Source organism: Desmodus rotundus, chromosome 10 (genome assembly GCF_022682495.2).
Source record: "Desmodus rotundus isolate HL8 chromosome 10, HLdesRot8A.1, whole genome shotgun sequence".
In the NCBI taxonomy this organism is placed as follows: Eukaryota; Metazoa; Chordata; class Mammalia; order Chiroptera; family Phyllostomidae; genus Desmodus; species Desmodus rotundus.
In genome coordinates this window covers 108,708,288-108,734,659 of record NC_071396.1, presented here as the reverse complement: position 1 = coordinate 108,734,659, position 26,372 = coordinate 108,708,288, and the positions used below count along the sequence as shown (strand labels likewise).

General features: G+C 40.9%; 1 protein-coding gene across 2 annotated transcripts in view; it reads right to left on the bottom strand.

Annotated features, from left to right (window-relative positions):
- The window catches only part of DOK6 (docking protein 6), a 243,176-nt gene that overhangs the window by 131,924 nt on the left and 84,880 nt on the right, over positions 1 to 26,372 (bottom strand). For both annotated transcript variants that reach the window (XM_024580552.3, XM_053912854.1), the window contains one exon: positions 22,150 to 22,264. In XM_024580552.3, coding sequence (XP_024436320.1) covers positions 22,150 to 22,264 — 115 coding nt within the window. The remainder of the gene's footprint in view (positions 1 to 22,149; positions 22,265 to 26,372) is intronic.

Below are 26,372 nucleotides of genomic sequence, written 5' to 3'. Positions count from 1 at the left end.
CCAGACTAATCTGGCAGGAGCCATGGTGCTCGCACCGGCAGAACCCCGACCTCCCCTCTGATTGAAAGTGTTTAAGCCTTCGGGAAGAAACTGGAGGGCTTTCTACTCCTATGGGATCATCCCTCTAGCCAGGGGTGAGGCGCCCTCTGGTCTGTGGATAAGCCTATACTTAACCTTGATGTGTGTGCTTGCATGTTGCCCAGCCACTGCCCCTGCTGACTCAATTAACTCGGTGGTGCCCACAAGTCCTGCTCTAATCCATCTAAGAAACTTCCATCCGTGAGGTGTGAATTACTCGCATATTTAGACGAATGTCTAAGTCACCCTCAAACCAATAAATATAATAATTGTTTCTATGTGTCTCACAGAACTGGAAATGTAGTCAGAGTTTAAAAAAAGAGGGGAGACCATAGTCAAATACATGACACCCCCATTTGGGAAATGCCCCTCTCTTAGAGAGGCATGGCTCACCATAACATTAATTGTGCTGAGTATTTCTGTAATAAATAACACTGTTCCGCTCTGCGTAATTCAGAATTCCTCAAACATTTGATCACTCAACAATCCTCTCCTCATTTCAGATCTATTAAACTTACAAAAAATCAACAGGCTACAGAAGGCAATTTGGGGACACGCCAACGTAACGCAAGTTTCTTCAAGTTAGGTAAAACAAATCACCATGTTACTCATCGACGGTCAAGGTTAAAATAGATGCTGTAAGGAATTGTCGTAGGAGACACGTTTGGGGGCCATTATGTAAAAGTTCATTTAAAGGGCAAAACGTGCATCTTAGATTCTTCTAATTTGTAGTTTTGTGAAGTGACAGCTCTATATTTTACATGCAAATGAATGTTGTGGATAATTATCCTGAAGAGTGCTGTCCCAGGTACGAACTCCATTAAGTTACTAGGATTTTGCTAAATCTCTTCAACCTACTTGATTGATTGGACAGCCTGATTCTATGCTTGAAGACCACCGTAAAGTTTAGGTAGCTTAATTATCTACAAAATATCGCGAACTCCCTCCAATGCACCATGCAGATTTGCCCTGACTACTTGTCGAAATGTGTCTGCACACATGTTTTAGCATCTGTCTGCCCCTCCGGGCTGTCAACAGAGACTGCGTCCACTGTAGGCTTTTGGCATGTTGTCCTTGGAGGTTCCCCTCTTATCTGCCATCATCCCTCCTCTATCCCCCAGTTCTACTTCAGTTTGTCTTGCCCCTTCTCTGTCTCCCTTTCTGATCTTGGGCCCTGCTTTTCTCAGTTGTGGAAAAGTGAACCAGAGCGCAATGTGGCAAAGCTCCATGCCCCACCCATCTCACCAGCCCAGGTCTTTAAGGCAATCAGGAGTCTCACCGTCCCCCTCCACCTGGCTCTGGGCCTCTGACCTCCGCTCACCCCCGCCTTACCACATAATAGTCCAGATGGCCTGACCAGAGCGGTCTCTCCTCTCCCTTGCCTTTCTTCTTTATTTTTTTACTTTATTATTTTCCTTTATTTGTATTTTTGACACTATTCCAGATGTCCCCATTTCTCCCCTTTTGCCCCCTCCACCCAGCCCCCATGTGTCCTTCCTCCTGGCCATCTCTATACTGTTGTCTGTGTCTGTGGGTCACACACATGGTCTTTGGCTAAACCCTCCCCCTTTGTCATCCAGCCCCCCCCATTAGGGCACGTAGTCTGCCCCTTTGACATGGGAAGCCTTTTTAGGGGCCCTATTGCCAGTGTTACCACCCACGAAGGACCCAGGAGCCATCCCTCTGAAGCATCACCCTGAAGTAAGACAGCACCCTGTCTCCCAGGCTCTGGGGGAGGGAAGGCGCCCACCTTCCCTGCTGTCTCACTGCTGTTGTGACGGTAAGAGTTAGTTCACTTTTGCCGTGGGTTACGCCGATTCTCCCCGCTCCTGCCGGTTTTCCGGGTGACACGTATCACTAAGTTAGTAAACATATTACTCATGGGTAGTGCCCATTTTCCATCTCCTTCCACTATGAGCTTTCTGCAGACACCTATGTTTCTCTGCTTGTTCACAGCTGTGTCCTTAATGCCACGAACCAAGCCTTTACATGGTTGACATTTAATACATGTTTTGGAATTAATGAATAAAAAAAGGGAAATGCAGGAAGGAGGATATATTCTCTTTTTTTTTTTCTGGTAATCGTCACCTAAAGTAAATGGATGGATTGAGTGGAGATTTAAAGTGAGGGGTGACAGTAATATGTCTTCCTGCTTAGGAGTGAGCAATAGAATCAGGAATTATCTGAAGTTGGATGTACCTTGGATATGAATCTCAGTATAAGGTTGACCTGTACTTGGTCCAGGAATACAGACTTGGAGCTGCATTTCCGTACTCCATGTCCCAGAGTCCCCTTAATTCTACCTGTGAGAACACTGACGTATCAACTGCCCCTTAGTGACTTCATTTTGATAGAAACGATATTTAAAAATTAAAGTTTTGAAACAAAAATTAAACAGAATTTTAAAATCACTGAGCCTGAGTCTATGAGCATTTTTAATAGGGTTCAAATATTTTATGTGAACTCTGAGTCCTGGGCTTAGTCCCCAAACACACACGATCAATGGTAATCACGGTGTGTGGCTGACACAGGAAATAGTGATTTGCATCTCTTCTGAAGCAATTGCGATTCCTGCTTTAAAAAGTACTTCAGAAGCCTGGGACCCTTTTTCCCAGCTTCGGGATCTGAACTTACGCATGTGAACATGCCCATTTGACCTTATATCTGTGGAACAAAGATAAATATTTATGATCAATAACAGACATAATGAGTCTGACTGCAGGGTTGCCTGGGTGCAGACGAGCCCTCATTAACTGTATGAGCAGCTATGAAATTTATTCTTAAAAGCAGAAGTTTCAACCCAGACAATTTAAGGTGAATCACCCTTCCGAGATATGCTGGCTGGGAACTTGATCAAGCTATAGATTTTATTTCCCTGACAAATTATAAAACAAACTTACCCTCCGGCCATAAAACATGCCCCTCTTAGGATTTTGACTCATGAAAATGTAATAAAACAACTCCAACTTGTGACCTTAAAGTGAATTCTGATTTGGTCTTCACAGTAATAAAGAGTTTACTGCATTCTCACCTACTGTGTTGTTTTATAGCCTTTGAAATGGCATTTTGGGCATTTACCTATGTGATAAGGACACGGAAAATGCTAGAAGGAATTGAAGAAAACCAGTGATAAGGACATGGAAAATGCTAGAAGGAATTGAAGAAAACCAGTTTTCAGATCTTCTCTAGAGCTGCATTAAGTTGTTCTAGAATGTATACCAGATTTCAGTGTATTTTAATAATAACTTTGAAAGCAGCACTTAAAAAATAAAAACATATCCAGATACCAGTAGAGTGGGATATGTAGGAGCTTTAAAATAAAACTGATCTTCACAAATGTTCAGAAAAACAGATGGGGAAAAGAAAGACCGCATTTAATAAGATTGGCAGAAAGTAAAAGAATGCACGAAAACACTTTTACACATGCCAGTCGGGAAGGGTCTGCTCCTAGCCTGCATGATAGAGTGATTCGGAAGCCAAGATTCATTCTAAATTTAATGACAAATGAAAATGACACTGTTAAGGGGAAAAAATAAACTTAGGAATCAGTTAATTAAACTGAAAATATGGCCCTAAAAAGAATTCGATGGACCTAGAGGGTATGATGCTCAGTGAAATGAGTCAGTCAGAGCAAGACAAACACCATATGATTTCACTGTGCGTGGAATCTAAAGAACAATATAAATGAACAGCAAAACAGACATGGACTCATCAGTACAGAGAACAGACTGATGGTTTCCAGAGGGGAGGGGGTTTGGGGTGATGGGGGGAAAAGGTGAGGAATTGAGAAGTATAGATTGGTAGTTACACGATAGTCATTTACTTTTACAAAATAAAGTACAGCATAGAAAATGTAGTCAATACCATTGTAATAACTATGTATGGTGCTAGGTGGGTACTGGAAATATCACGGACAACACATTGTCAATATGTGACTGTCTAACCACTATGCTGTACACCTGAAACTAATACAAAATAATATTGAATGTAAACTGTAATTGAAACATAAGAAGATAAATAAAAACAAACGGTGAGCAAAATAGAACCAGAGGCATGGAAATAAAGAACAAACTGACAATAACCAGAAGGGAGAGGGGAGAGGGAAAAGCGGGGAAGGATTGAATGTGGGAGATGGGGGTGGGTAGGACAGGGGGAAAGCAATGGGGGAAAAGTGGGGACAACTGTAATTGAACAACAATAAAAAAATAAAAATGAAATGAATATTGAAATGCAACAAAAAAAAGAAAAAGAGAAAAAAAATGTAATTCTCTCATGAAATCCATCCCTGGCCAAGCTTTTGTTGGGTTAATTGCGTGTGGCACAGCGATCTATTGGGATAACCCACTGATTAAAGGGAGAGGTCTTATGTTCATGAAAGGTGACATCACACGACTTCTCCAAAGGGATTGTGATTCCATGAACATTTCCTCTGATTACAGAAAAGCCTGCATTTCTATCTGACTCCAGATTACAAATAAATACAGTTTGAAAGGGCTTGTTTCTTGGCTGCTAGCATTTGTTACAGAAGTGGCTGCAAAAGCCTGCTATATTTTAAAAATATATTAGGCAGTTGTCTTCCTCTACTGATCAGAGATAGAAGTAAAAGTGACGATGATGTATTAACTGTTTTGGCTCCATGAGAGAAAAACGATTGGGGAGGACATGACGGTGATGGTGGTAATGGAACCTCTTTCCATTCTGAGGATAGGTTCCGGAAAGGGGAAAAGAATTTCAGGGGCCAGTAAATAAAACAAAGTCCTTTCTGAACGTTTTTCAGATTTCTTAAACATTATAACTCCCAAAATATTGAAACGGCATAGATCCTTCCTCTGCATCAAGAATCGAGGAAGGACATAGCTGCGTGAGCCAAAAGGTGGTGCTAGTTACCACTCCCAGTGGGTTCGCTGGCCGCCCGGAGCTTTCCGTCTACCCTGCCCAGCTGCTAACAGCACTGTGAATCATTCCCTTTTGCAGATGAAAATGTGCAGACTTGTATGTGTGCGTGTGCACAGCAGCTAGGGGTAGAGGCTCCGAATTCACATCCTGGCTCTAGCCCTTGTGAATGATGGGCATCACAGCCTCTCTGTGTCTGCCTTCATTTTATCATCTCTGAAATGGGAACAATAACCTTTTATAAGCTTTGTGAGAATGCTTAGGGGATTTTAAAGAGTTCATGATGCAGAGCGCTGGGCAGGATAGTACCCAGGATAGATTACAGCATAGTACTTGACGGATAGTAGCAGCCATCCTTCGAGGGGTTCAGTTATGCTGCGGAGGGGCCCAGGGCGGACACTGGCTGGACTGGGTCCGTCCGTTCCCACTGCCCCACACTGCTCTACTTTCTTAGAAGACACAGATCCTTTCTTGCAAATTTGTGTATGCGCACAATGAGCCAGAATCATCTGGACAACACAGGTGTTCGATAAATTATTTACACCTAAGCTGGATTTTACTTTCCTAGTTGTATGGTAGGCAGATTTTATCACCTTTTCCATATGCTAGGAAGCTTCCCGGAATATAATATGAGGTGTCCACAATCATTATTACAGCATTTAAAGAAAGTATGGTAGAAATAGGGAAATGGCAAATCCAACTCAGAAGTGTTTATTTTGCTTTCACGGGATTTAGGAGAGGTAGTGATGGACAGGAATAGTTACTTTTTCTCTCGGTCTGGTATACTCCTACAAATTCTTATGTTTTTCAGATTCCCAAGTGGGGACCAGTCTCAAGGTCAATAATTTTTAAGTTTTTACATTTGGATCGCTTAACCCATAATGACACTTTTTTATGTGCCCGCCAGTGTCTCAAATCTCTAAATCCCAATTTTCTTTGTGTCGTTCTGCAATTTCCCTTCAATGCCTGCAAGCTCTTCATCTAAGGAGGCAGTGGTGACTGGCATTAAATCTAATTTGCTGCTGACATCTGCCTCACTATTTAAAAACAAATTCAGTTCAATTGAGCGAACCGCAGCCATGTTGTTAGAAGTAGCACATTTAAAGACAGGAACATATAGCTTGAAGCAAACGGTAACAGGGCCCTGGAACACAACACCCCCCTGCTTATTTCCTGGCATTTTTAGCGACACGCTAGAGGAAACTGCTTTCAGCTGCAGACATTGAGAGGCAGCTTTGTGACATATTCTGCCTAAGAAATTATGGTTCTCGAAACAAATAAATCCTGACGATGTCACTGTGATGTGTTTCTATAATACAAAGCTCGAATCCACGGGAGACAAAGGTTATCAAACGGGGGACGTAAATATAATTCTCTAGTCTCTGTTTTCTCTCCTTATATAGCTAGAGAAAGTCATAAAAAAATAAGGCAAGGAAGTTTAATGAGAAGGAGGAGGCCCGGAAAACCCAAACAGAAGGGAATGCTTTTGAAAATGAAATGGGCGGCCGATATGGTTGGACTTTCTCGGGGTGGTGCTGGGCGCAGTGGATGCTGTGGGTCTCTGGCCTCTAAATCTGCTGACACTAAAATCCTCAAAAGGGAGATTAATGCCTAATCTGTTACCGTGCTTAAGTATCGGCAAGTTATAAAATTAGATCACTGTATTTTTGTGTGTGTGTAAAAATTACATCCTCCCAAGAAGCCAGCACAGCACAGTAAGTAAATCAGGATGAACTTTCAGTTTTCTTATTTTAAATATACTTTAAGGTAATTTTCTCCCTTTCAACACACACGATTGGTAACAGCTGTTTTGTGTGAATCTACTGCACAAGGCACCACCTTTTGTTATCGAGGAATTAACTATTTCCAGTGAGAAAAATGTCCAAATAACCCAAGTGCATATGTTTCGTTAAAACTACTTTCATACTTTCTGATCTCAGACCAACCCCTCTTGTCTTTCCAGTTTACTCCGTCGAGTGTCTTGATTCCAACACCCTTCACACCCCATCGAGACCTCCAGTCTGCTATTGACTCTACCAGAGAGTCCGACTCAAAGGGCCCTTGACGTCCTGGCTCCCGTGCTCGCCCAGCCTGGGCTCCTGCCAACCACCGTAATCACTTCGAGGCGCGTCATGCCAATCCTGGACTCGCCCCCTTGCTTCTTCATAGCCACTGGCCCAAACCTCCCTAAAACAAGACAGGGAAATATATACATTCCTCAACACTCTAAGTAGTTAAACAAAAAAAGAGGACAGACAAGTACATAAAATGAGTAATGAGAAAGTACATACAAATGAAAGGAATAAGCTCCAGCCACCCTACCAAGTGATGAATAACGTTAGTACTTTCTCTAATTGCCTTTTTAAAGACGTCAAGGCCAAGGTGTGTGGAGGGAAAGTTGCCTTCTCCCAAACACACCGCTAAAATGCCAGCATTTGAACCCAGGCAGTGAGGCCTGAGGCTGCGGTCTCTCCCGGTCAGATGCAGAGAGATCGGAAACCCAGGAAGAACCGGCGAGGCTCTCAGAGAAACAAATGACCAGGACGCAGGTAGGAAGCCTCGGAAAGCCACCACAGGTTCGTGAACAAAGTGCCGATGAAGCACTTTGGGCGTCAGAAATGTATGGAGCTATGATGGCTTCAGAAGCAACACTTAGCTAGTATTTCATTTGTTTCGTTGAACTGCTCTAGAGCTTAAAATCAGGAACGCTTGGACTTTTTTTTTCTTTCTATGAACACTGACAGTACCCTGAGGCCAAAGCCTGTCTAGGAAAGTACAAAAAACTCACAGACCTGTCTCAACGATGAGTGTAGTTGTGAAAATCTTAGGTGTGACAGGAAAATGGATTTAAAAGTCTGTTCGGGATAAGGCTTCGCTGTGTCCAATTGGAGTTGAGTCTTGAAATAAAAGCAGGGATAATACAGGGTGGGGCAACAGTGAGTTTACAGGTGCTCAAGTGAAAAGACACGATAACTAACTAATAATAATATGAGAATAAACTCTGTGTATTGCATACTCAAAACTGTAAACCTACTTTTGCCCCACCGGCTATTAACTATCATTTGTCAAATGTGTAATATGTGCTCGGCTTTGTCCTTTTAGTATCACACGTTTATAATAAACCCATCAGGTGAAATTGTGACTGCTCTGTTTACAGAGGCAGATTCGGGGCACAGGGAAGATTTGAACTCAGACAGTCTGGCTCCAGAGCCTGTTCTTGACCATGACTTTGCAGGGAGTTTGTTAAAATAGTTCATTCTACTGACTGTTTAAGGGAAAAGAACCATGTGGTTATACTGATGGATGCCACGTTGGAGTGAGTGACATATTTTAAGAATGTAACTTAGCCACCAGGAACACAGCAAGGTATAACCCTGTAAGGATATAAAAGGAACCAGCGCCATGTTTATCGAAGGGGAAGAAGTTCACAAATACAATGAAGAAAAATGTCAACTTGTCAAAGAGTGAAGTAGGGAACATATTTTTATAAATTTCAAAAATACGTTAAAAACTCATGATTTCTAGAAATATAAATCATAAATGTTTACTAAATAAAATGTGCAGAGCATTATAATACAATTCTGGGGGCTGATATAATCATAACAAAAGCACATGTCTTGTATTTTACCGCATTTGATTGACTTATTAAAGTGGTTGGTAGGTTCACGGGGGGTTTGTAATACTAGTATTTAGATTGTTATCTACGGGCGCTGTTTTAATGATACATAAAATATAGTGGAACCGTGCATGCTGATTAAGCAACTTCTAGAGTGTGAAGAAGTAAGGAGAACCTCCCCGAGTCTCCCCGACACAGGCGCAGGCATGGATGTGAATTTTCGGTACGTGATGCTGGATGGCACAGACATGTGCGTGGCTGCACACCTGCGTGTCCAAAATATTGGCCTCACTCTATGGCATATTTTGAGAACAGGAGTTTTTACTTAACCTGCCTCTTTTCAAGTCAACAAATACAAATTTACCTCACCAGTTTTAACTCATGTAAGTTATTTAGTTTATTTACTTTCCTATTTTACAAAAAGCACAGCAGCTCTCCTCCTTGTACAGACTTTGGTCTGTTTTCTAACTTGTTTGTTTGCCTATGACTTCGGCCATCATCGCTGGAAAAGGCCTATATTAGAGGTTCCGCGTGGGCATCCCGCGGGGCATGTGTTGCTGAAGGAGACCTGTCCTTTCTGTGTCCTTCAGACACATCCCTGGGCTGGTGAAGCGCAGGCCCATGGAGGTGGTGGCATAGCAGGGAGAGGCTGGCAAGGCAGCGCTGGGACTGAAGGGTTCCAGAAGCCTCGCCTAGAGGAGCAAGTTTCCTAGTTCTTGTTCTTTGCTGGCATTTGAATATTTTCCCTTAATCCTTTCTTCCTGACAGCTCCCAGTTCTCTTTCCCCAGCCTGTGGAAGCCACGGCACTGTCCATTGCCCAGCAGTCACAGTGGGAGGACGCACCCGTGTTCCATGCTCTTGATGGACATGGGCCAAGGCTGCAGGTCCAACTGCTTCCTTTCGGCTCTGTTCCCTGGGGCTCCAATTCGCTCCTCTCGAAAGGGTGTGTGCTTTTGAGTAGGCTGAGCTATGCATTTAAATGTTATACTGTACTTAGTACTTATTTCTAAGTACTTTCAGGACATAAAGTCAGTCCTTGTATGTGGAGCCAGAAAGCCCATATCACTTTGATAATCAGAAAGAGTAAGTACTTTGTAGTTTAAAAGGGAAAAACTTTAGCTCGCCCCACGTGTGTTCAAGCCAAAGTCCAAACTGCAGCCCCATCTCAGCTGTTTTCATTCTTCTGCCCTGATCCCCAAACTGCTTTAAAAACATAAGGAATTTCATCATTTCTGGTTTGCATTGGCACACAGAATCCACATTTCTCATCGCCCTCCTGTTGAAACCCATTCAAGTCTTCCACAAACGACATGTTTTTAAAACCTAATTTGGAAGAGCTCTGTATTAGTAGTGGGACTGTCATAATAAATGATCACAAATGGGGTGGTTTAAAAATGACAGAAATGTCCCTGGCTGGTGTGGCTCAGTGGATTGAGTGCTGGCCTGTAAACCAAAGGGTTTTTGGCTCCATTCCCAGTCAGGGCACATGTCCGGGTTGAGGGCCAGGTTCCCGGGGCCGGGGGGGAGGGGCATGCGAGAGGCAACCACACATTGACGTTTCTATCCCTCCCTCTCTTTCTCCCTCCCTTCCCCTGTCTTTCTCCCTCCCTTCCCCTCTCTAAAAATAAATAAAATCTTTTAAAAATCCCAAACAACAGAAATGTATTCTCTCCCTGTTCTTTTGGCTGAGAGACTGGGAGGTGGAAGTCCAGGAGTCAGCAGGGTGGGCTTCTGCGTGAGACTGAGAGTCAGAATCTGTTCCAGGACTCTCTCTTGGCATCTGGTGGGTGTCAGCAATCTTGGCGTTCCTGATCCTAGCTACATCTCTCCAGTCTCTGCCTACGTCTTCACACTGCTCTCTGTTTCCTCTGTGTCTCTGTTCCAAACTTCCCTCTCCTTACTCTTATAGAATTACAAGTTACTGGATGGACCTACGGTCACCCTAATCAACTATGACCTCAGCTGGACCTGGTAGCATAAAGTAACAAGGGTGGGGACTTAAACAAATCCTTTTGGGAGAGGAGCACTATTCAACCCATTACAAAGTCTTTTTTAAAAAAATTAAATATATTTCATTGATTATGCTATTACAGTTGTCCCATTTCCCCCCTTTATTCCCTTCTGCCCTGCTCACCCTCTCCCACCCACTTCCCCTCCCCCCCTTAGTTCATGCCCATGGGTTGCATATATAAGTTCTTTGGTTTCTACATTTCCTATATTATTCTTAACTTTCCCCTCTCTATTTTGTACTGACCATTTATGCTTCTTATTTCCTGTACTCTTCCCCCCATTATCCCTCTACCCTCTTCCTGTTGATAACCCTCCGTGTGATCTCTATTACTGTGAATCTGTTGCTGTTCTAGTTGTTTGCTTAGTTCATTTTTGTTTTTGTTTTTTTAGGTTCAGTTGTTGATAGTTGTGAGTTTGTTGTCATTTTACTGTTCATAGTTTTGATAAGTACCTTTAACATTTCATATAATAAGGGCTTGGTGATGATGAATTCCTTTAACTTGACTTTATCTTGGAAGCACTTTATCTGCCCTTCCATTCTAAATGATTGTTTTGCTAGATAGAGTAATCTTGGATGTAGGTCCTTGGCTTTCATGACTTTGAATACTTCTTTCCAGACCCTTCTTGCCTGTAAGGTTTCTTTTGAGAAATCAGCTGATAGTCTTATGGGAACTCCTTCATAGGTAACTGTCTCCTTTTCTCTTGTTGCTTTTAAGATTCTCTCCTTAACTTTAATCTTGGGTAATGTAATTATGATGTGCCTTGCTGTGTGCTTCCTTGGGTCCCACTTTGTAGGAAGCCTCTGAGCTTCCTGGACTTCCTGGAAGTCTATTTCCTTTGCCAGATTAGGGAAGTTCTCCTTCATTATTTTTTCAAATAAGTTTTCAATTTCTTGCTCTTCCTCTTCTTCTTCTGGCACCCCCCACCCCATGATTCAGTTGTTGGGACATTTAAAGTTGTCCCGAAGATTCCTAAGCCTCTCCTCATTTTTTTGAATTCTTGTTTCTTTATTCTCTTCTGGTTGAATGTCTATTTCTTCCTTCTGATCCAAACCGTTGATTTGAGGCCCAGTTTCCTTCCCGTCACTGTTGGTTCCCTGTGCATTTTCCTTTATTTCACTTTGCATAACCTTTGCTTTTTCCTCTATTTTCAACCATACTCAACCATTTCTGTGAGCAACCTGATTACCAGTGTTTTGAACTGTGCATCTGATAGGTTGGCTATCTCTTCGTCACTTAGTTGTACTTTTTCTGGAGCTTCGATCTGTTCTTTCATTTGGGCCTTTTTTTTTTTTTTGGTCTTTGCGCACCTGTTACATATTGAGGGGTGGAGCCTTAGGTATTCACCTGGGCGGGGCAACCTACATCACTGTGCTGTGACACTGTGTGGGGGGGAGGGGCCTGAGAGGGAACACTGCCATTTGCTCTGCTCTCTGCCAGTTTTTAGTCACCTCCCCCACTACCCCACAAGCAAATTGGGCCCTTCTGGTGCTGATTCCTGGGTGGGTGGGTTTGTGTACATTCTAGGACCCTGTGGGTCTCTCCAATGAGCTCTCCTGTGAGGCTGGGAGTTTCTCCTGCTGCCGCCTCAACCCCCACAGGTGTTTGCAGTCAGAGGTTTGAGGCCTTATTTCCCTACCTGGAACCCTGGATTGTATGGTCTGTCTCATTCCCCAGTTGTTCCTCCTGGTTTGTCCACACGTGAATGTGGGACCACCCAGTCTGCCAGCCGCTGCCCCCTCACCTGGTCCTCCAGCCACCACCTTGCCAAGAGTCCCCTCTGCCCAGCTGCCTGTCTCCACCCCTCCTACTGGTCTGGGTGAGTGTTTCTTCTTTAACTCCTTGGTTGTGAGACTTCTGTACAGTTTGATTTTCTGGCAGTTCTGGTTGTTTTTTATTTTTAAATTTGTTGTTGTCCTTCTTTTGGTTGTGCCAGGAGGTACAGTGTGTCTACCTATGCCTCCATCTTGGACAGAAGTACAAACTTTTTTTGTAAAACTGTTTTGTGGTACAAACGATTTTGCATTTTGACCTCTTCTTATTCTGTTTATAGTGAATCTTTTACAAATATACAGACATATAAGGACAAGTTGGCAAAAAATACATTCAGTCTCAAAGCCTACTCCACTATTGAATAATAATTGTTTAAAACATTTTTAGAGAGTTTAAATAAAAACCTCATTTTTGTTAGTTTGCTGAGATGGGTTACTACTTTATGAAAAATATTCAACTTTTAAGTCCTCATTCAACACTTCAAATAAAAGTTTTTCCTCCCATAAAAATATTCAAACCCTATTTCTGCATCAAAGCCTTCAGAAGTCTGGCAGCCCATTATGCAGAGTTTGATTTCTTAGAACAGTTCTGTGTAACAGAAGAGCAGATGGTATAATTTTAGAGTGACACATCAAAGGTAATTTCTTCATGTAAATTCTGAAAGTAAAGCAAAAATACAGTTTCTCAATACACAGGAATAAGGAGCGGCACCTCCCCATCACACCATTTTCCAGCTGACACTCATGGATGTTAATTGTTCATAAAACTTGAAAAGTACTTTGTGCTGCCCAAATGGTAGTTCGAAAAGTGCTTTTTTGGTGCTTCATGGGTTTAGGGGGATCTACTTGCTCATCTTGGAGGAGGGGCACAAGGGTTCCCTGACATGTCACTGCGTGACACAACAGGCAGAGGACCAGCAGAGGCAACCTGGCCTGACGACAGAAGCTGGAGGTGATGAGAGCAGGTGATGGGAATAGAGTGCTGCCTCGGCATATGCACTAGATTGTTTGCTCAAGTCATCACTTCCTAGAGTCTGTTCATCTTTCAAGAATGATTAAACCAGGGCACATCAGTATCATGCATGCTGCACTTAACTATATAGGAGGGGGGACCTCCCCCAAACTGCAATTATCTTCTGGAGGGTGGGCCGCTTATAGTGCAGCCTTCCCTGCTAGGTGAGTGCTCTAGGAACCCAGCTGTATCAGTGTACCAGCTGGCGCTGTTGTGAGAGGCTGTGTTCAGCTTTGGTGAATTTTTTTGAAGACTCGTTCAATGTGTTTGCCCATGTCATGATGGGTGATTTATGAGTGTGCCTGCTTGCACCATGCTGAGTGTTCAGCAGTTTTGGACCAAAAACTGCATGGCCCTCGGGCCCCAACCTCCCTATTCACCCAATCTTGCCCTGAGAGACTTTTTTTTGTTCCCCTGAATGAAAAAGTCCTGAAATAGAAATATTTTGCTGATGTAGAAGAGGTGAAACAAAAAAAATGGCAGAAGCACTAAAAGTCGTCCATCAAAATCAATGAGTTCAAAAACTGTTTGGAGCAGTGGAAAAAATATCTCGATTGGTGTGTTGCATCAAATGGAGAGTACTTTGAAGGTGACTGAAGTTTAAACATGTACAAATAAATACACAATTGTTTATGAATAAATTCCAGTTTTGGGGGGTCCCTCTTCCTATACTTTGATTAATTGTTTATCAGGTTATATATTTTCTTCTAAGAACTAATTCCTTTTTGTTTCTAATGTCCCAGGGCAAAGAACCTCTCTTAGGAGTGGAGCCCTAGCCACATTCAACAAGCGGAGTCAGCTCCCCCCAGCCTGCTTTGGCGGCCTGAGCTGGAACTGAGTTTCTCAGACCACTTCATCTACCCGTGTGCCACACAGCACCTGGACACCACGAGGTAACCAAGTCTTCTCACGTTTTGCTCAGGTTGGTTCTGTCTGTGATTTGTTTATCATGTCAACCTGATGATTGTGCCCAAATTTTGCCAAATATTTAATCTTTCCACGACAAGTTGCACTTGAAATTTTGGCATTTTTATACAATGTGAGTCTGCAAACAGCATTAGAAATTTAAAATATCTGGGTCAAAAGGAAGTTCCATTTTTAATGTTTTGAGGTATCTTCATACTGCTTTCCACAGTGGCTGCACCAGTCTGCATTCCCATCAACAGTGCATTAGGGTTCCTGTTTTTCCACATCCTTGCTAACACTTCTTGTTTGTTGATTTATTGATGATAGCCATTCTGACAGGTGTGAGGTAGTATCTCATTGTGGTTTTAATTTGCATTTCTCTGATGGTTAGTGATGTTCAGTATTTTTTATGTCTATTGTCCCTTTGCATGTCTTCTTTGGAGAACTGTCTATTTAGGTCATTTGCTCATTTTTTTAATGGGGTTATTTTTGTTTGTTTGTTTTGGTGTTGCATTTCATAAGTACTTTATAATTTTTGGATATTTGCCCCTTATCAGACATATCAGTGAATATATTCTCCCATTCTGTGGGTTATCTTTTTATTTTGATCCCACTTCTTGGACTATATCCAAAGGAACCCAAAATACTAATTTAAAAGAACATAAGCACCCCTATGTTCATTGCAGCGTTATTTATAATCACCAAGATATGGAAGTAGCCCAGGTGCCCATCATTAGGTGAGTGGATAAAATAACTATGGGACTTTTACACATTGGAATTCTACTCGACCATAAAAAGGAAGAAAATGTTATCCTTTGCAACAGTATGGATGGACCTGGAGAACGTTATGCTAAGTAAAATAAGCCAGTCAGAGAAAGACAAATACTACACAATTTCACTCATATGTAGAATCTAATGAACAAACAGAACTAACAAGCAAAACAGAGACAGACTCATAGATGGAGAGCGGATGACAGGGATGGGGGGTGGGAGTAGAGGGATTGAGCAAAAAAGAACAAGTATTCATGGACATGGACACCAGTGTGGTGACTGCTGGGAGGAGGGGTGCATAAAGGAACTAAAAGGTTATGGAAAAATACAATAAAGATCAAATACAAATTTTGAAAATAAAAAGAAAAGAAAAAAAGTCTCATTACACCATTACTACCACAAAGCATTCAGTCTCTAAAGAAATAACTTCAAAATCCCAACACATTTCAGATCACATAAGGCCACTAGATTCTTTTTGGGTTTTTTTTTTGTATTTTTTATGATTTCTTCCAAATCTTAGCAGGATAGCTGAGAAGCAGATGGCTATAAACCAGCAACTCTATTGCACTGTGACTGAGTCAGCTAGAAATACAACTTGTTCCAACTTCATTCAAGTTCTCTTTTGTACTGAACAGTCAGTAAACAGAAATGTCTTCCATTATCCCCGAAGTAAATGGACTGCTCGTAAAAGGGCTGACTGACATCACTTGAAACTGAAGTATGATGTTTATCTGCAGACCATGTATCTCTGAGAAGCCGCAGTGAATATTTTTTCCAATGTCACACTCTAACTCCATTACTGGTGGAAGTGGGGTTCTTGTGGTATGTAAAGGAAAAGGATTTCCTTAGGGTGTGGCTCTGTGGTATGGTTATTGATGATGTATGACTAAGGGGTTCCCTCCTGACTTCCCAATGTCCCATCTCCATCTGTCACACCGTGGAAAAAGTCCGATCTTGTCTTTAGTAGGGCCAGCGTGAAGGCCACTGCCAGAGTTACTGCTCCATATTAAAGTCCAGTCCAGCATCCAGCTGCTCAGCATGTGTTTCCAGCTGCGGTCCCTGTCAGGCTCCCTCCTCCGGGAGCCTACGTGTGGAGTTGCACGGCCATGGGCCATGCAGAGATGCTAGAGCCACATGGAGAGAAAGGCGAGTGCACCGTGTGAGTGCGGGTCACAAGCAACAGAGAGCTCCTTTGTTCCCCTGGGATTATGTTGGCTTGGATGTGGAAAGGACCAAGTACCTTTTCAAAATGACCAGTGAACTCCCCAAGCTTCCATGGGCTTTAGATGGGTATACCTTTTAACCAATCCCTTCTCTCCCCAGGCTAGACTGACAGGCCTCTTTGGTCCAGCACCTCTCCATGTGCCGTTTTGGCTTCTACTGCACATGTGCCTGCCTTGCCCTGCTCCCACCTGGCAGTCTGGTACTGGAGTGAGGAAGGGGAAGTGTTCATCCTTCTGGCAGAGAAATGCTGTAATCCCCTGGGGTGTGAAGCTGCGGCCTCCTTACTGAGCAGGCAGACTTGTGCCTCCCAGTTTATTAAACTCAATGTCTATTTCCTTTGCTCCCCTTTTCTATCTAAATACCAATGGTAACAGTTTGACTTCTTAAATGCAATAAAATTGATTTCGTCCTTTGTACTGGATGTGAACCAGCTATTATTTGGGTTACATAAACTATACTTTAAGAATTTGAAGTCATATTTGATTATATGAGTAAACAATCATTAAAATCTATCAGTTGTTTTACTGGCTTCTGTTAAATTAGCTATATCACCACAAACAAGAAAACAGTTCTGAATCTGGGGTGAGTGCCTGATGTCTAGAACCTTTATACAAGGAACCCGTTCCTCATTCTTAAGCATGAATTGAGTCCTTCCAGAATTAAATAACCCGTATGGTTCAAAGTATTTCTTAATATTAAATATGCATATACACATTCTTCATTATAATATTCATGAATAGCAATTAGACTTCACAGTAAGTTCCACTCACCTATGTCTAAGAACAGATTTTTGTCTAGTGCCTTAATCATTAATAAAGATGAATAATAAGTTTATTTCTAATGTCTACAGGTTCTAGGTCACAGGTGGGAACAAGCACAGGTTTTGTATTTGCATATATGATAAAAATACTAATCAAAACATAGGCTTAAGTGCATGCCTGTTACCGTCACTTTAAATTTAAGAAGGATTTTTGGCTAAATCCTTTTTGGACTTACAGGAAAGATTATGAGAATCCCAAGAGACAGAAACCTTAGAGAATCCTCTGTGAAAAAGATGCTTTCTTATAAGGCTCAGTAATAGTTTCATAAAATAAAAATGCACCTTACTGACTAACATAAATTTGTGAGAAAGTGAGGTTATATTAGAAAACAATGTCTCTCAGAAATGAAGATACAGAGTTTGTGAAATATAATGAAAATAAAATGAAATGTGATATACTTATATCCAGATATTTTAGGTACAAAGCAATATTTATGCAAAACTTTAAAAAAATAATTATGAATGTATGGATATTTTAGGATTTGGGCTTTTTGCTCAATATATTTCATTTTAATGTGGGGTAATTTATTGATTTCATAAATATGCCACTACAAATTTTGAATGGAAGAAAATATTAAAATAACTCTATTATATTAGAGAATAAAGTCAAAGCCACAAATAATTTTTTAGGAAATGAATTGGGTTGCCAGGCTTTAAATACTTCTCACCCTAAATTATGTGGAGATAAGTTTTGGGGTTTCAAACACTGACAAAGACAGCACACTGGAGCTCTTTTTTGCCTCTTCCCCCTTTTCTAAGTGAAGGGGAGAAGGCTCTATCACCCAGTCTCTCGGTTTCCCACATCTAGGCTGTGTGCTCCTTCTTTTATTGGACATGGACTTGAGACCGGACATGCTCAACCCCCTGCCCCCAAAGCCAGGGCTCTCTTTCCAAGGAACAGGTAAAATGCAGAATTTCTCATTTGTGTTCCACTATGTTTTATCACAGAGTCATTGCAGCACACCTGCTGGGTTGTGGGTGTTTACACACACACACAAACACACTCATATATGCACACACACACACTGCTCATTCACCCTCACCCCGCCCCCCACTATCACAAACACAGAGCAATGTGTTATTTGGCAATTTAAATGATTTACCCATGATGCTGCCCAATTAGTCTCTAAAATTTGTTTTCACAAAGAAACTATCTCTTTGTAAAAAGACTATGATTAATATATCATTATAACAAAACAAATATAAATTTTACTCATTCATGAATTCACTAAGCCAACAAATTCCTATCAGCACCTTGGTGCTGGGAACTCCAGGGTGAGAAAGACAATGTGGGCGTGTCTACACCAAGCTTCAAATCTGATGGAGCAGAGCGATTTTGAGCAGGGTATGGGAAGTCCAAGTCCAGTGTGCTGTGGGAGTGTAGAGCAGAAGCACTAAGTAAGAGGAGGGGCAGGAAGGAAGGGGGACGGGTGAGGTGTGTGGGCTGGGAGCACAGAAGCTGGGAGAAGCTCACAGGAGGTCTCATGGCAGCGGGAGCAGGACCCCGCCATACATACTAGAGCATGTTTGTGCTCATAAAACATACACAAGCTACGCAGGTCCTTGTTTAGGATTATTTTCTTGTCTGCTGCTGTTGTCCATTCCTTTTTACCGTAGTAGAATATATACCAGGTACTTTTTCTTCCTGCAACTCTCTCCTTACCCTGTTTTTTAACTTAAAAATACTTCAGAGATGACATTACAGATAAAAGGTCCAAGTTTTATTTTTTGAGGTAAGTGCAGAGTCATGTGTAGTTATAAGAAATATTATAGAGAGATCTGTGTACATTTTGTCCACTTTCTCCCAATGGGAATATCTTGCAAGATTATAGCGTAATATTACAACCAGGATGTTGATATTATTTAGATGTTTGCAGTTTTACCTGCACTTGTGTGTGTGTGTGTGTGAGTTTTGTATAATGTATCACCTGCGTAGGTCTGTGTATGCACCATTACAATCAAGATAACTGCTCAGTTTCAGCAGAAATTCATGTGACCCTTTTATGGCCACATACTCCCCGACCCCACACCCCAAATCCCATTCCTAACCTAAGCAGCTAATGAGCCCTCCATTTCCAAAATGTGTCGTCTCACAGATGGTATAGATTGAGTTATAAAGTATGTAATCTTTTGGGTTGGCTTTTTTTTCAACTGGCATAATTCACTTGAGATTCATCAAGGTCGCCGCACAGATCAATAGTTTATTCCTTTTATGGCTGAGGAGTTCTTCATGATAGTAGTGAACCCCGGTTTGTCGCAAGGCGTCGGGGTTCTTTCCGGTTTGACACCATTATGGAGAAAGCTGTAGTGAGTGTTTTTGTACGGGTGTGTGTGTGGGGGGGAGGTCTAGTGTGAACATGTTTTCATTTTTTTTTCTGAGATAAATGCCCAAAAGTGCAATTGTTGGGTTCTGTGGTAATTACATATTTAATTTTACAAGAAGCTGCCACGCACTTTCCAGAATGGCTCTACCACTTTACATTTCCACCAGCAATGTATGAGTGGTCCAGTTTCTCCAAAACCTCACAAGCATTTGATGGTGTTACTATTTTTTTTTTATTTTAGCCATCTGCTAGGTGCACAATGACATGCCATTGTAATTTTAATTAGCATTTTCTTGATGACTAACTTCAAAAACCTGGATCTGTTCATGTGCACACTCCCACATACATGATTTCATGCACATTACGTTTATATGCTGGGTATTGTCTCCTGTTCATTTTATTTTCTTCTGTTTTCTCTTTTTACCCCCATCTTCCTTTTCCATCCACCTCATTGTCATCCTCCCTTACCCTGGGAATGCTTGTTAAAACACACCCACTATCTCCCATTATTTATTTTACAAAATGTGATCATTCAGTATACACTTCTCTGCTAGCTGTTTTGTTTGAAGAACTCAACTTCATAGAAATATTTGGTTTAATTAGGATTCTTCCTAGTGATTGCATATTATTTTAGGATAAGAACATAGCATCATTTATTCAATGGTTTTCCTTATAGGCATTCACTGTTTTCACATTCTGTTGTCATCTCACAAAAGGTGCTTAAACCCACATCCGTGTGCGCCGGCACACAGGTCCACATGCGTTATGTTCTGAAATGTTCACGGAGTCGAGGGGATGCATATTTATTTCATGACAGTTGCCAGTATCCTTGAAAAGGTAATTGAAATAATTCACACTCCCACGAGCCGTTACCAGAATTACAGTTTTACCTGTATTTGCATTAGAAATAAATATCAGAGCTCTGCTCACTCTTGGCTTGAATCTTCTTGCTATTTTGATTTTCACATCCCTGACTGCTTTACAGTTTAAGTGTTGTCATTTGCAAGCAAAAGTACTCAAATTCCTTGAAAGTACCTTCTTTTCTCCCACCTGCATGTGCCATTGTTTCTTAAACGTGATTTATTACTAGCTTCAAGCACACTATTATATCTTCACATAAAACATGGTTTTAAAAAACAAATAATGCTTTCACACAAGTAGTAATCTAAACAAACATTCTTCTGTCTTTGTATTTGGATCTAGTTTGACCCTCACTCTCCAGAAATTCTTATCTTGGGAATTAAGCTCATTCTCTTTTAACAGAGAGTCCTTCATTTCTCAAAAACCTTACATGAACCATGAAACCAGCACTGATGTGAAAATAAATAAATAAATAAAAATTTAAAAACATTTCAACTTCAGACTTGCGGGTTACAACTCTGAACTGTATTTCTGAATTATGTTGGAATATCATTCAATATACCCTTCTTATCCTGTAATACAGTCCAGAGTTGCCTATGCTTCCACAACATGGCTGAGTACAATTTCAAAAATGCAAAACAGTTGTGAACATTGAAACTTGAAGAAGCATACCATCAGTAGTGAAAATTATCCTATATCCATTTTTGAAAACCGATTATCTGAATGTTATTGGTTATAACAGGAGATGTTATTTCAGAGGTCAGAAAATGGTGAAGTGGGCATAGACAGTTTGAAGACAGTGAGAAGGAGGCATGAAGATTTGTATGTGTGAAAATGTGATCCCGGCAAGGGTGAGAGAAGTTCTGTTACAGAACAGTTATTTGTAATACCAGGTAACAGACTTCTGTGCGATTCCAAAGAGTCCACTTTAAATGATGAAATTCAGTCAGATGACAAGTGAAGGAAAGCAGAAGGAGTAAAGCATTCAAGGAAAGAAGGACACTGATAAATTCTAGTTGTTTAGTAAAACTGAGGTAAGAGTAGGTGTGGAGGTGTGAGCAATTTTATGTAGGCAAAGTGTCATTACTGGTATTAGAATACTATAACCTGGTAGCATTGATTTGCATACACTCTAACTATAAATCCACAAGGTGGTTTTTTTTTAAGTACTCACTAATTCTCCTAAACACTTAGCTATTATTTTAAATTCACATCTTTCAAACCCTTTGCTTTCCATCCATTCTAAAATGAATGTGCTGTTTCATTAAGTAAAATCTTTAAAAAGCTGTAATAAGTAATACATTCTATAGCACAGAAACTGCAAAATGGCAAATACTGCAAGTTCCAACTAGAAGCTGCCCTGTGCCTCAGTACTTTATGAACTGGGACACTCAAGTTCAATCATATAGTTACTCGCCGCTTGAGAATCCATGCAAGTAACCCATTGCTCGGCGTTCTGTCCTGAAGGGGCTGGACCGGCTGCACCGTGCCACCCTTCCTCCAGGCACTTTCCTTACTGCCGTACCAAATGGCCCTACCGCGCCCCGCGAGAACCACAATGCGCCTCATAACCTTGCCCCAACGACGCCTCCCAGGCACCGCTCCCTTAATTCTCCAGGCTTGAACGGAAACCTTAACAGTCCTCCCACCACCTGGGAGCAAAATCCAGACACCGACAGATAATAAACAAGCACCAGAAACGTCTGTAAAAATCACTCTGTCGAGCTTCTGAATAAAGCCTCCCGGGGCACATTCTCATCACAATAAGCCGTTCCGTTCAGCAGTGCATCTCCACGCATCTGGGCCCCTGTCGCAGAAGCGGCGCAGTTCCCCCCGCTGCAGACAGGGCTGTCATTGCTTACCTGACTCACAGGCAAAAGTCTTGGATGTTTCATCATGAAAGATAATGGCCACCGCGTGCTTCTTTGTCTCTCGAGGCAGTCTGGTTATATTTTTGATGTTGTGCAGTTCGGTTACCTTGGAAGAAAAATATTTTTTAACTTAGTGTACAGTATATGCTGTATACCAGTGTGCTTAAACAAAATGATCAGTTATTCTTCTCTTAACCCAGTGGATATTTGTACTCTTCTCTAATTAACTGCAGCCAAAAACAATACAGAAGGAAACAAAATGTCTTCCATTATGCCCTCAGTTTTGGGCATTGTTAGCTGAATTTTTGAAATAGTCTAGGATTATGTGGAAGAATAACTCCATGAAAGCAAGGACTTGGTGCTTTTATTGAAATTGTATCTCCTGCAAACAATAGCACTTGGGCTGCAGAGAGGATTCCCGATGAAGTTTTGCTGAATTGTGATTGGATTGAATTCCTTGCCTCTCTCCCGCCCATCATGCAAGCCGCTGGTAGGACTAGAGTCGGGATGCCGCTGACACCTGTTGATTGGCAGACAAAGGACTCTAAAAGTTTAGTGTCATTTAACATAAGCAATGGATGTGCTTCTGAGAAAAAATGCACGTAATGTCCATCTTTACCTTCACTCACTCCTGCTTTTGATGCTTTTCCTTTGTTTATATAGGTCTGGCTGCTTAACCTACATTATTTTCCTCCTATCTAAAAAAAATGTTCTTTTAACATTTCTTGCAACTCAGGTCTACTGGCAACAAATTATCTCAATTTTATTTATCTGATAGAGCCTTAAATTTGCTTCACTGTTGAAGGATGATTTCGCAGGGTACAGAATTCTAGGTTGGAGGGTTTTTTCTCTCCTGATATTAAATAGTTCCTTCGACTGTCTTCTCGCTTGCATGATTTATGAGGGCACATGGATATAACGTTGCTCTTGGTTCCCCTATAGATAAGATGTCCACCCCCCAAGCTTCTTTCAAGATTTTTTCTTTATCTTTGATTTTCTATAGTTATAAAATGATATGCCTAGGTATAGTTATTTTTTGGTCATTTTTTTCTGCTTAATGTTCACTGGGCTTCCTGAAGCCCAGACATAAAAATCTATAATTTTATGTCTGATATTAATTTCAAAGAAACTGTAAGTCATCATTGTTTCAAACATTTCTTCTGTTACTTTTTCTCTTCTCCATCTGGAATTCCCATTATGCATATATCACACCTTTTATAGTGGTCCTATAGTCTTTGGATATACTGTTTGCTTTTGTCTTTGTTCTCTTTGCTTTTTAGTTTTGGTGATTCCTATTGAGATCTCCTTAAGCTCATAGATTCTTTCTTCAACCATGTCCAGAGTACTTGTAAGTCTATCAAAGTCATTCTTCATCTCTGAGACAGTGTTTTTATCTTTTTTGCTTTTTGGTTCTTTCTTGGGGTTCCCACCTCTCTCCTTACATTGCCCGTCTGCTCTTATACACTGTCTACTGGACCCATGAGAGCCCCTAGCATGTTAATCGTAGTTGCTTGAAATTCCTGGCCTGGTAATGCCAACATCCCTGCCATGGCTTGTTCTGGGGCTTGCTCTGTCTCTTCAAATTGTGTTTTTTTGTGTTTTGGTACATCTTGTAATTTTGACAGTCAGAGATGATGTCCTGGGTAAAACAATTTGCTGTAATTGGCTTTTGGCATGAGGTGGTGAGGTGTGGGGGGCAGTGGGAGGGTCAGGGCTCCATGGGCCTGAGCCTCTGGACTGTGAACGGACGAGAGCTCCTCAGTCCTCCCCAGCCTCAGGTGGGAGAGAGTGGCGACAGGGGGCAGGAATGGGGCATCTCCTTCGTCTTTGACAAGGGTGCTTGTTTGACCTGCCTGATCCCTCTGTGGTGCTTTCAGTATGGGACACAGGCTTTCGCTGCCAATGAAGGGTTTTGTTGAAGGGAAAAGACTTAGTTCTGTTCATGATTCACCATCCTAAAAGCACTATCAACCGCCAACTAGTGTTCAACATGGATAAAAAGTTACAGATATATTTCGAATTTTAAAAAACTTTGGCCCTCCATCCCTGACCAGTGTGGCTCATTTGGTTGGGAGTCATCCCGCAAAGCTAGAAGTCACCTGTTGGACTCACAGTCAGGGCACCTGCTGGGGTTGTGGATTCTGTCCTTCCTTGGCTGGGGGGCTTATGAGAGGCAACCAATCAATGTTTCTCTTTCACATTGATGTTTCTTTAAGAAATTTTTTGGCCCCCCAAATTGAAGATCATACCTCCAATGTTGATGAGAACACGGTAGCACTGAAAGACTTAATCAATACATGACTAAACAATGTACCCTGTGTCATGTAAGATAATATCTGTAAAATATAACTATTTGGCTACTTTTTTAGGAGCTTGATGTTATTTGACACATTTCCTTCTAAAATCTGTAATGACCTAGACTTCTAGCCCAATAAAAGAATGAGCCCGTTACTCAGGGGTGCTCTGTAGGCTTTCTGGAGCAGCCCTTTTTTCTTCTGCCCCAGTGAATTTACAGTTCTCTCATCCCGCTGGAGAGTTCAGTTAATGTATCCTTTGCTCATATTTGTTTTTCTCTCTGCTTGTAGTTATCTCATTAGATTAACATGCAAAATTAAGATGAGTAAGATGAGTGATTTTTATATATATGTATGTATATGCAGATACCTATGTATACATATGTATATTTATGCAAATCTTACATATAGTCACAGGCATGTACTATATGTATTTCCTATCTATCTATCTATCTATCTATGTACCTACCTATCTACCTACCTATCACCTCTTTATCTGAAAATACTCAGCTTCTCTTCCAGGAAAGAAAATTTAGACACCAATACAGAAGGATTAATACCCTGGAGAGAAAGATGAGAAAGCTTTTTGGAACAATGATTCACATATTATATTTAAAGCACATTAAAGTATGTTCTCAAATTTAGTTAGTTACACTCTTGAATATTTAAATGATTTGATAATTGAGTCAAGTGACATTTAAGCCAAATTTTATGCTAATACAGTAAATTGAAGTTATATTTGAGAAAGAGATATTTTCAAGAATTATTAATTTTAACTAAACAGAAGATCTTACCAAATTAAGTAGAGTCTAAAAGCAATGAAGATCTTGTGTTACTCAGGAGTTCATGCAATTTATGTTAGGTGAGCATAAATGTGATAAGCTGCTATAGAAGATACATTATATGTATCTAGATACAACTAGATACATTATATGTTATCTAGTTGTACGAAAGACTATAAAAACATTTATTCATGCAAGGGCTTTTTCAAGTATCTATATTTATAAATATTAAAAAATATTAGAACAGATATTATGGATTACCTGTTTTTGTCCTCTTATAGCAAAAACCAAGAAAACAAACTAATGGATAGCCTACAAAAATACAGGCAGATTTTTCAAACTTGTCTAACTTTTGTGCCTTGGGCAATCTGGCAGATGATGGAGTTCAAACAAGGTGTTTGCTCTTCTGCAAAATTTACATTTAGAAAGCTCTCCGGGCAGACTCCGTTACACTGTTTCCAGGGCAGTGCAAAGCTCTTTGGTGCTGACATTAGTGTGATGCCACGCACCTGGTTGTGCCCGAGACATTAAAGAGACATCAGGAAGGCGAAGCGCGCTCAGGAGGAGTGTAAACTCCCTCCTCTCACTGGTCCTTGTTAGGAAGTTCAAGTGTTACCCAAGATTATAAACTGCTTTAAAATCAGACCAGGAGCTTTTCTAAGTCTGTGTATCTTTGGAACTGTTCTTCTCCAATTCAATGTGCATTTAAAAAACCATGTTGAATCATAACAATTGAGGTCAAGATCTAATATATTTCAATCTCCTATCTCACTTTTAACTCTCAGGACACTACAGATTTACCATCCAGAAGGAAACTGCATTTTCATAGATGAAGACAACTTTAAAAATGAGGTTTTTATCTATTTTAAAATAAAAATGTTATTAGTCAAAATCCAGTCAATATAACATAAAAATCATTCTCAACATTTATTAAGATTGTGGAAATCCTATAGCATTTCAATAATAGATCAATCAATTATTGTGTTAGTTAATAATTGGATCTATATTTTGAAATATTAATTTTCACATGGTTACCTTGGGTGACCAGGTGCATTGTTTAGTATCAATTGGAGTTTAATAAAGACATTAAAATAATTACTTTAAATAAATATAAAATTAATAGAATTTAAGTGAAGGA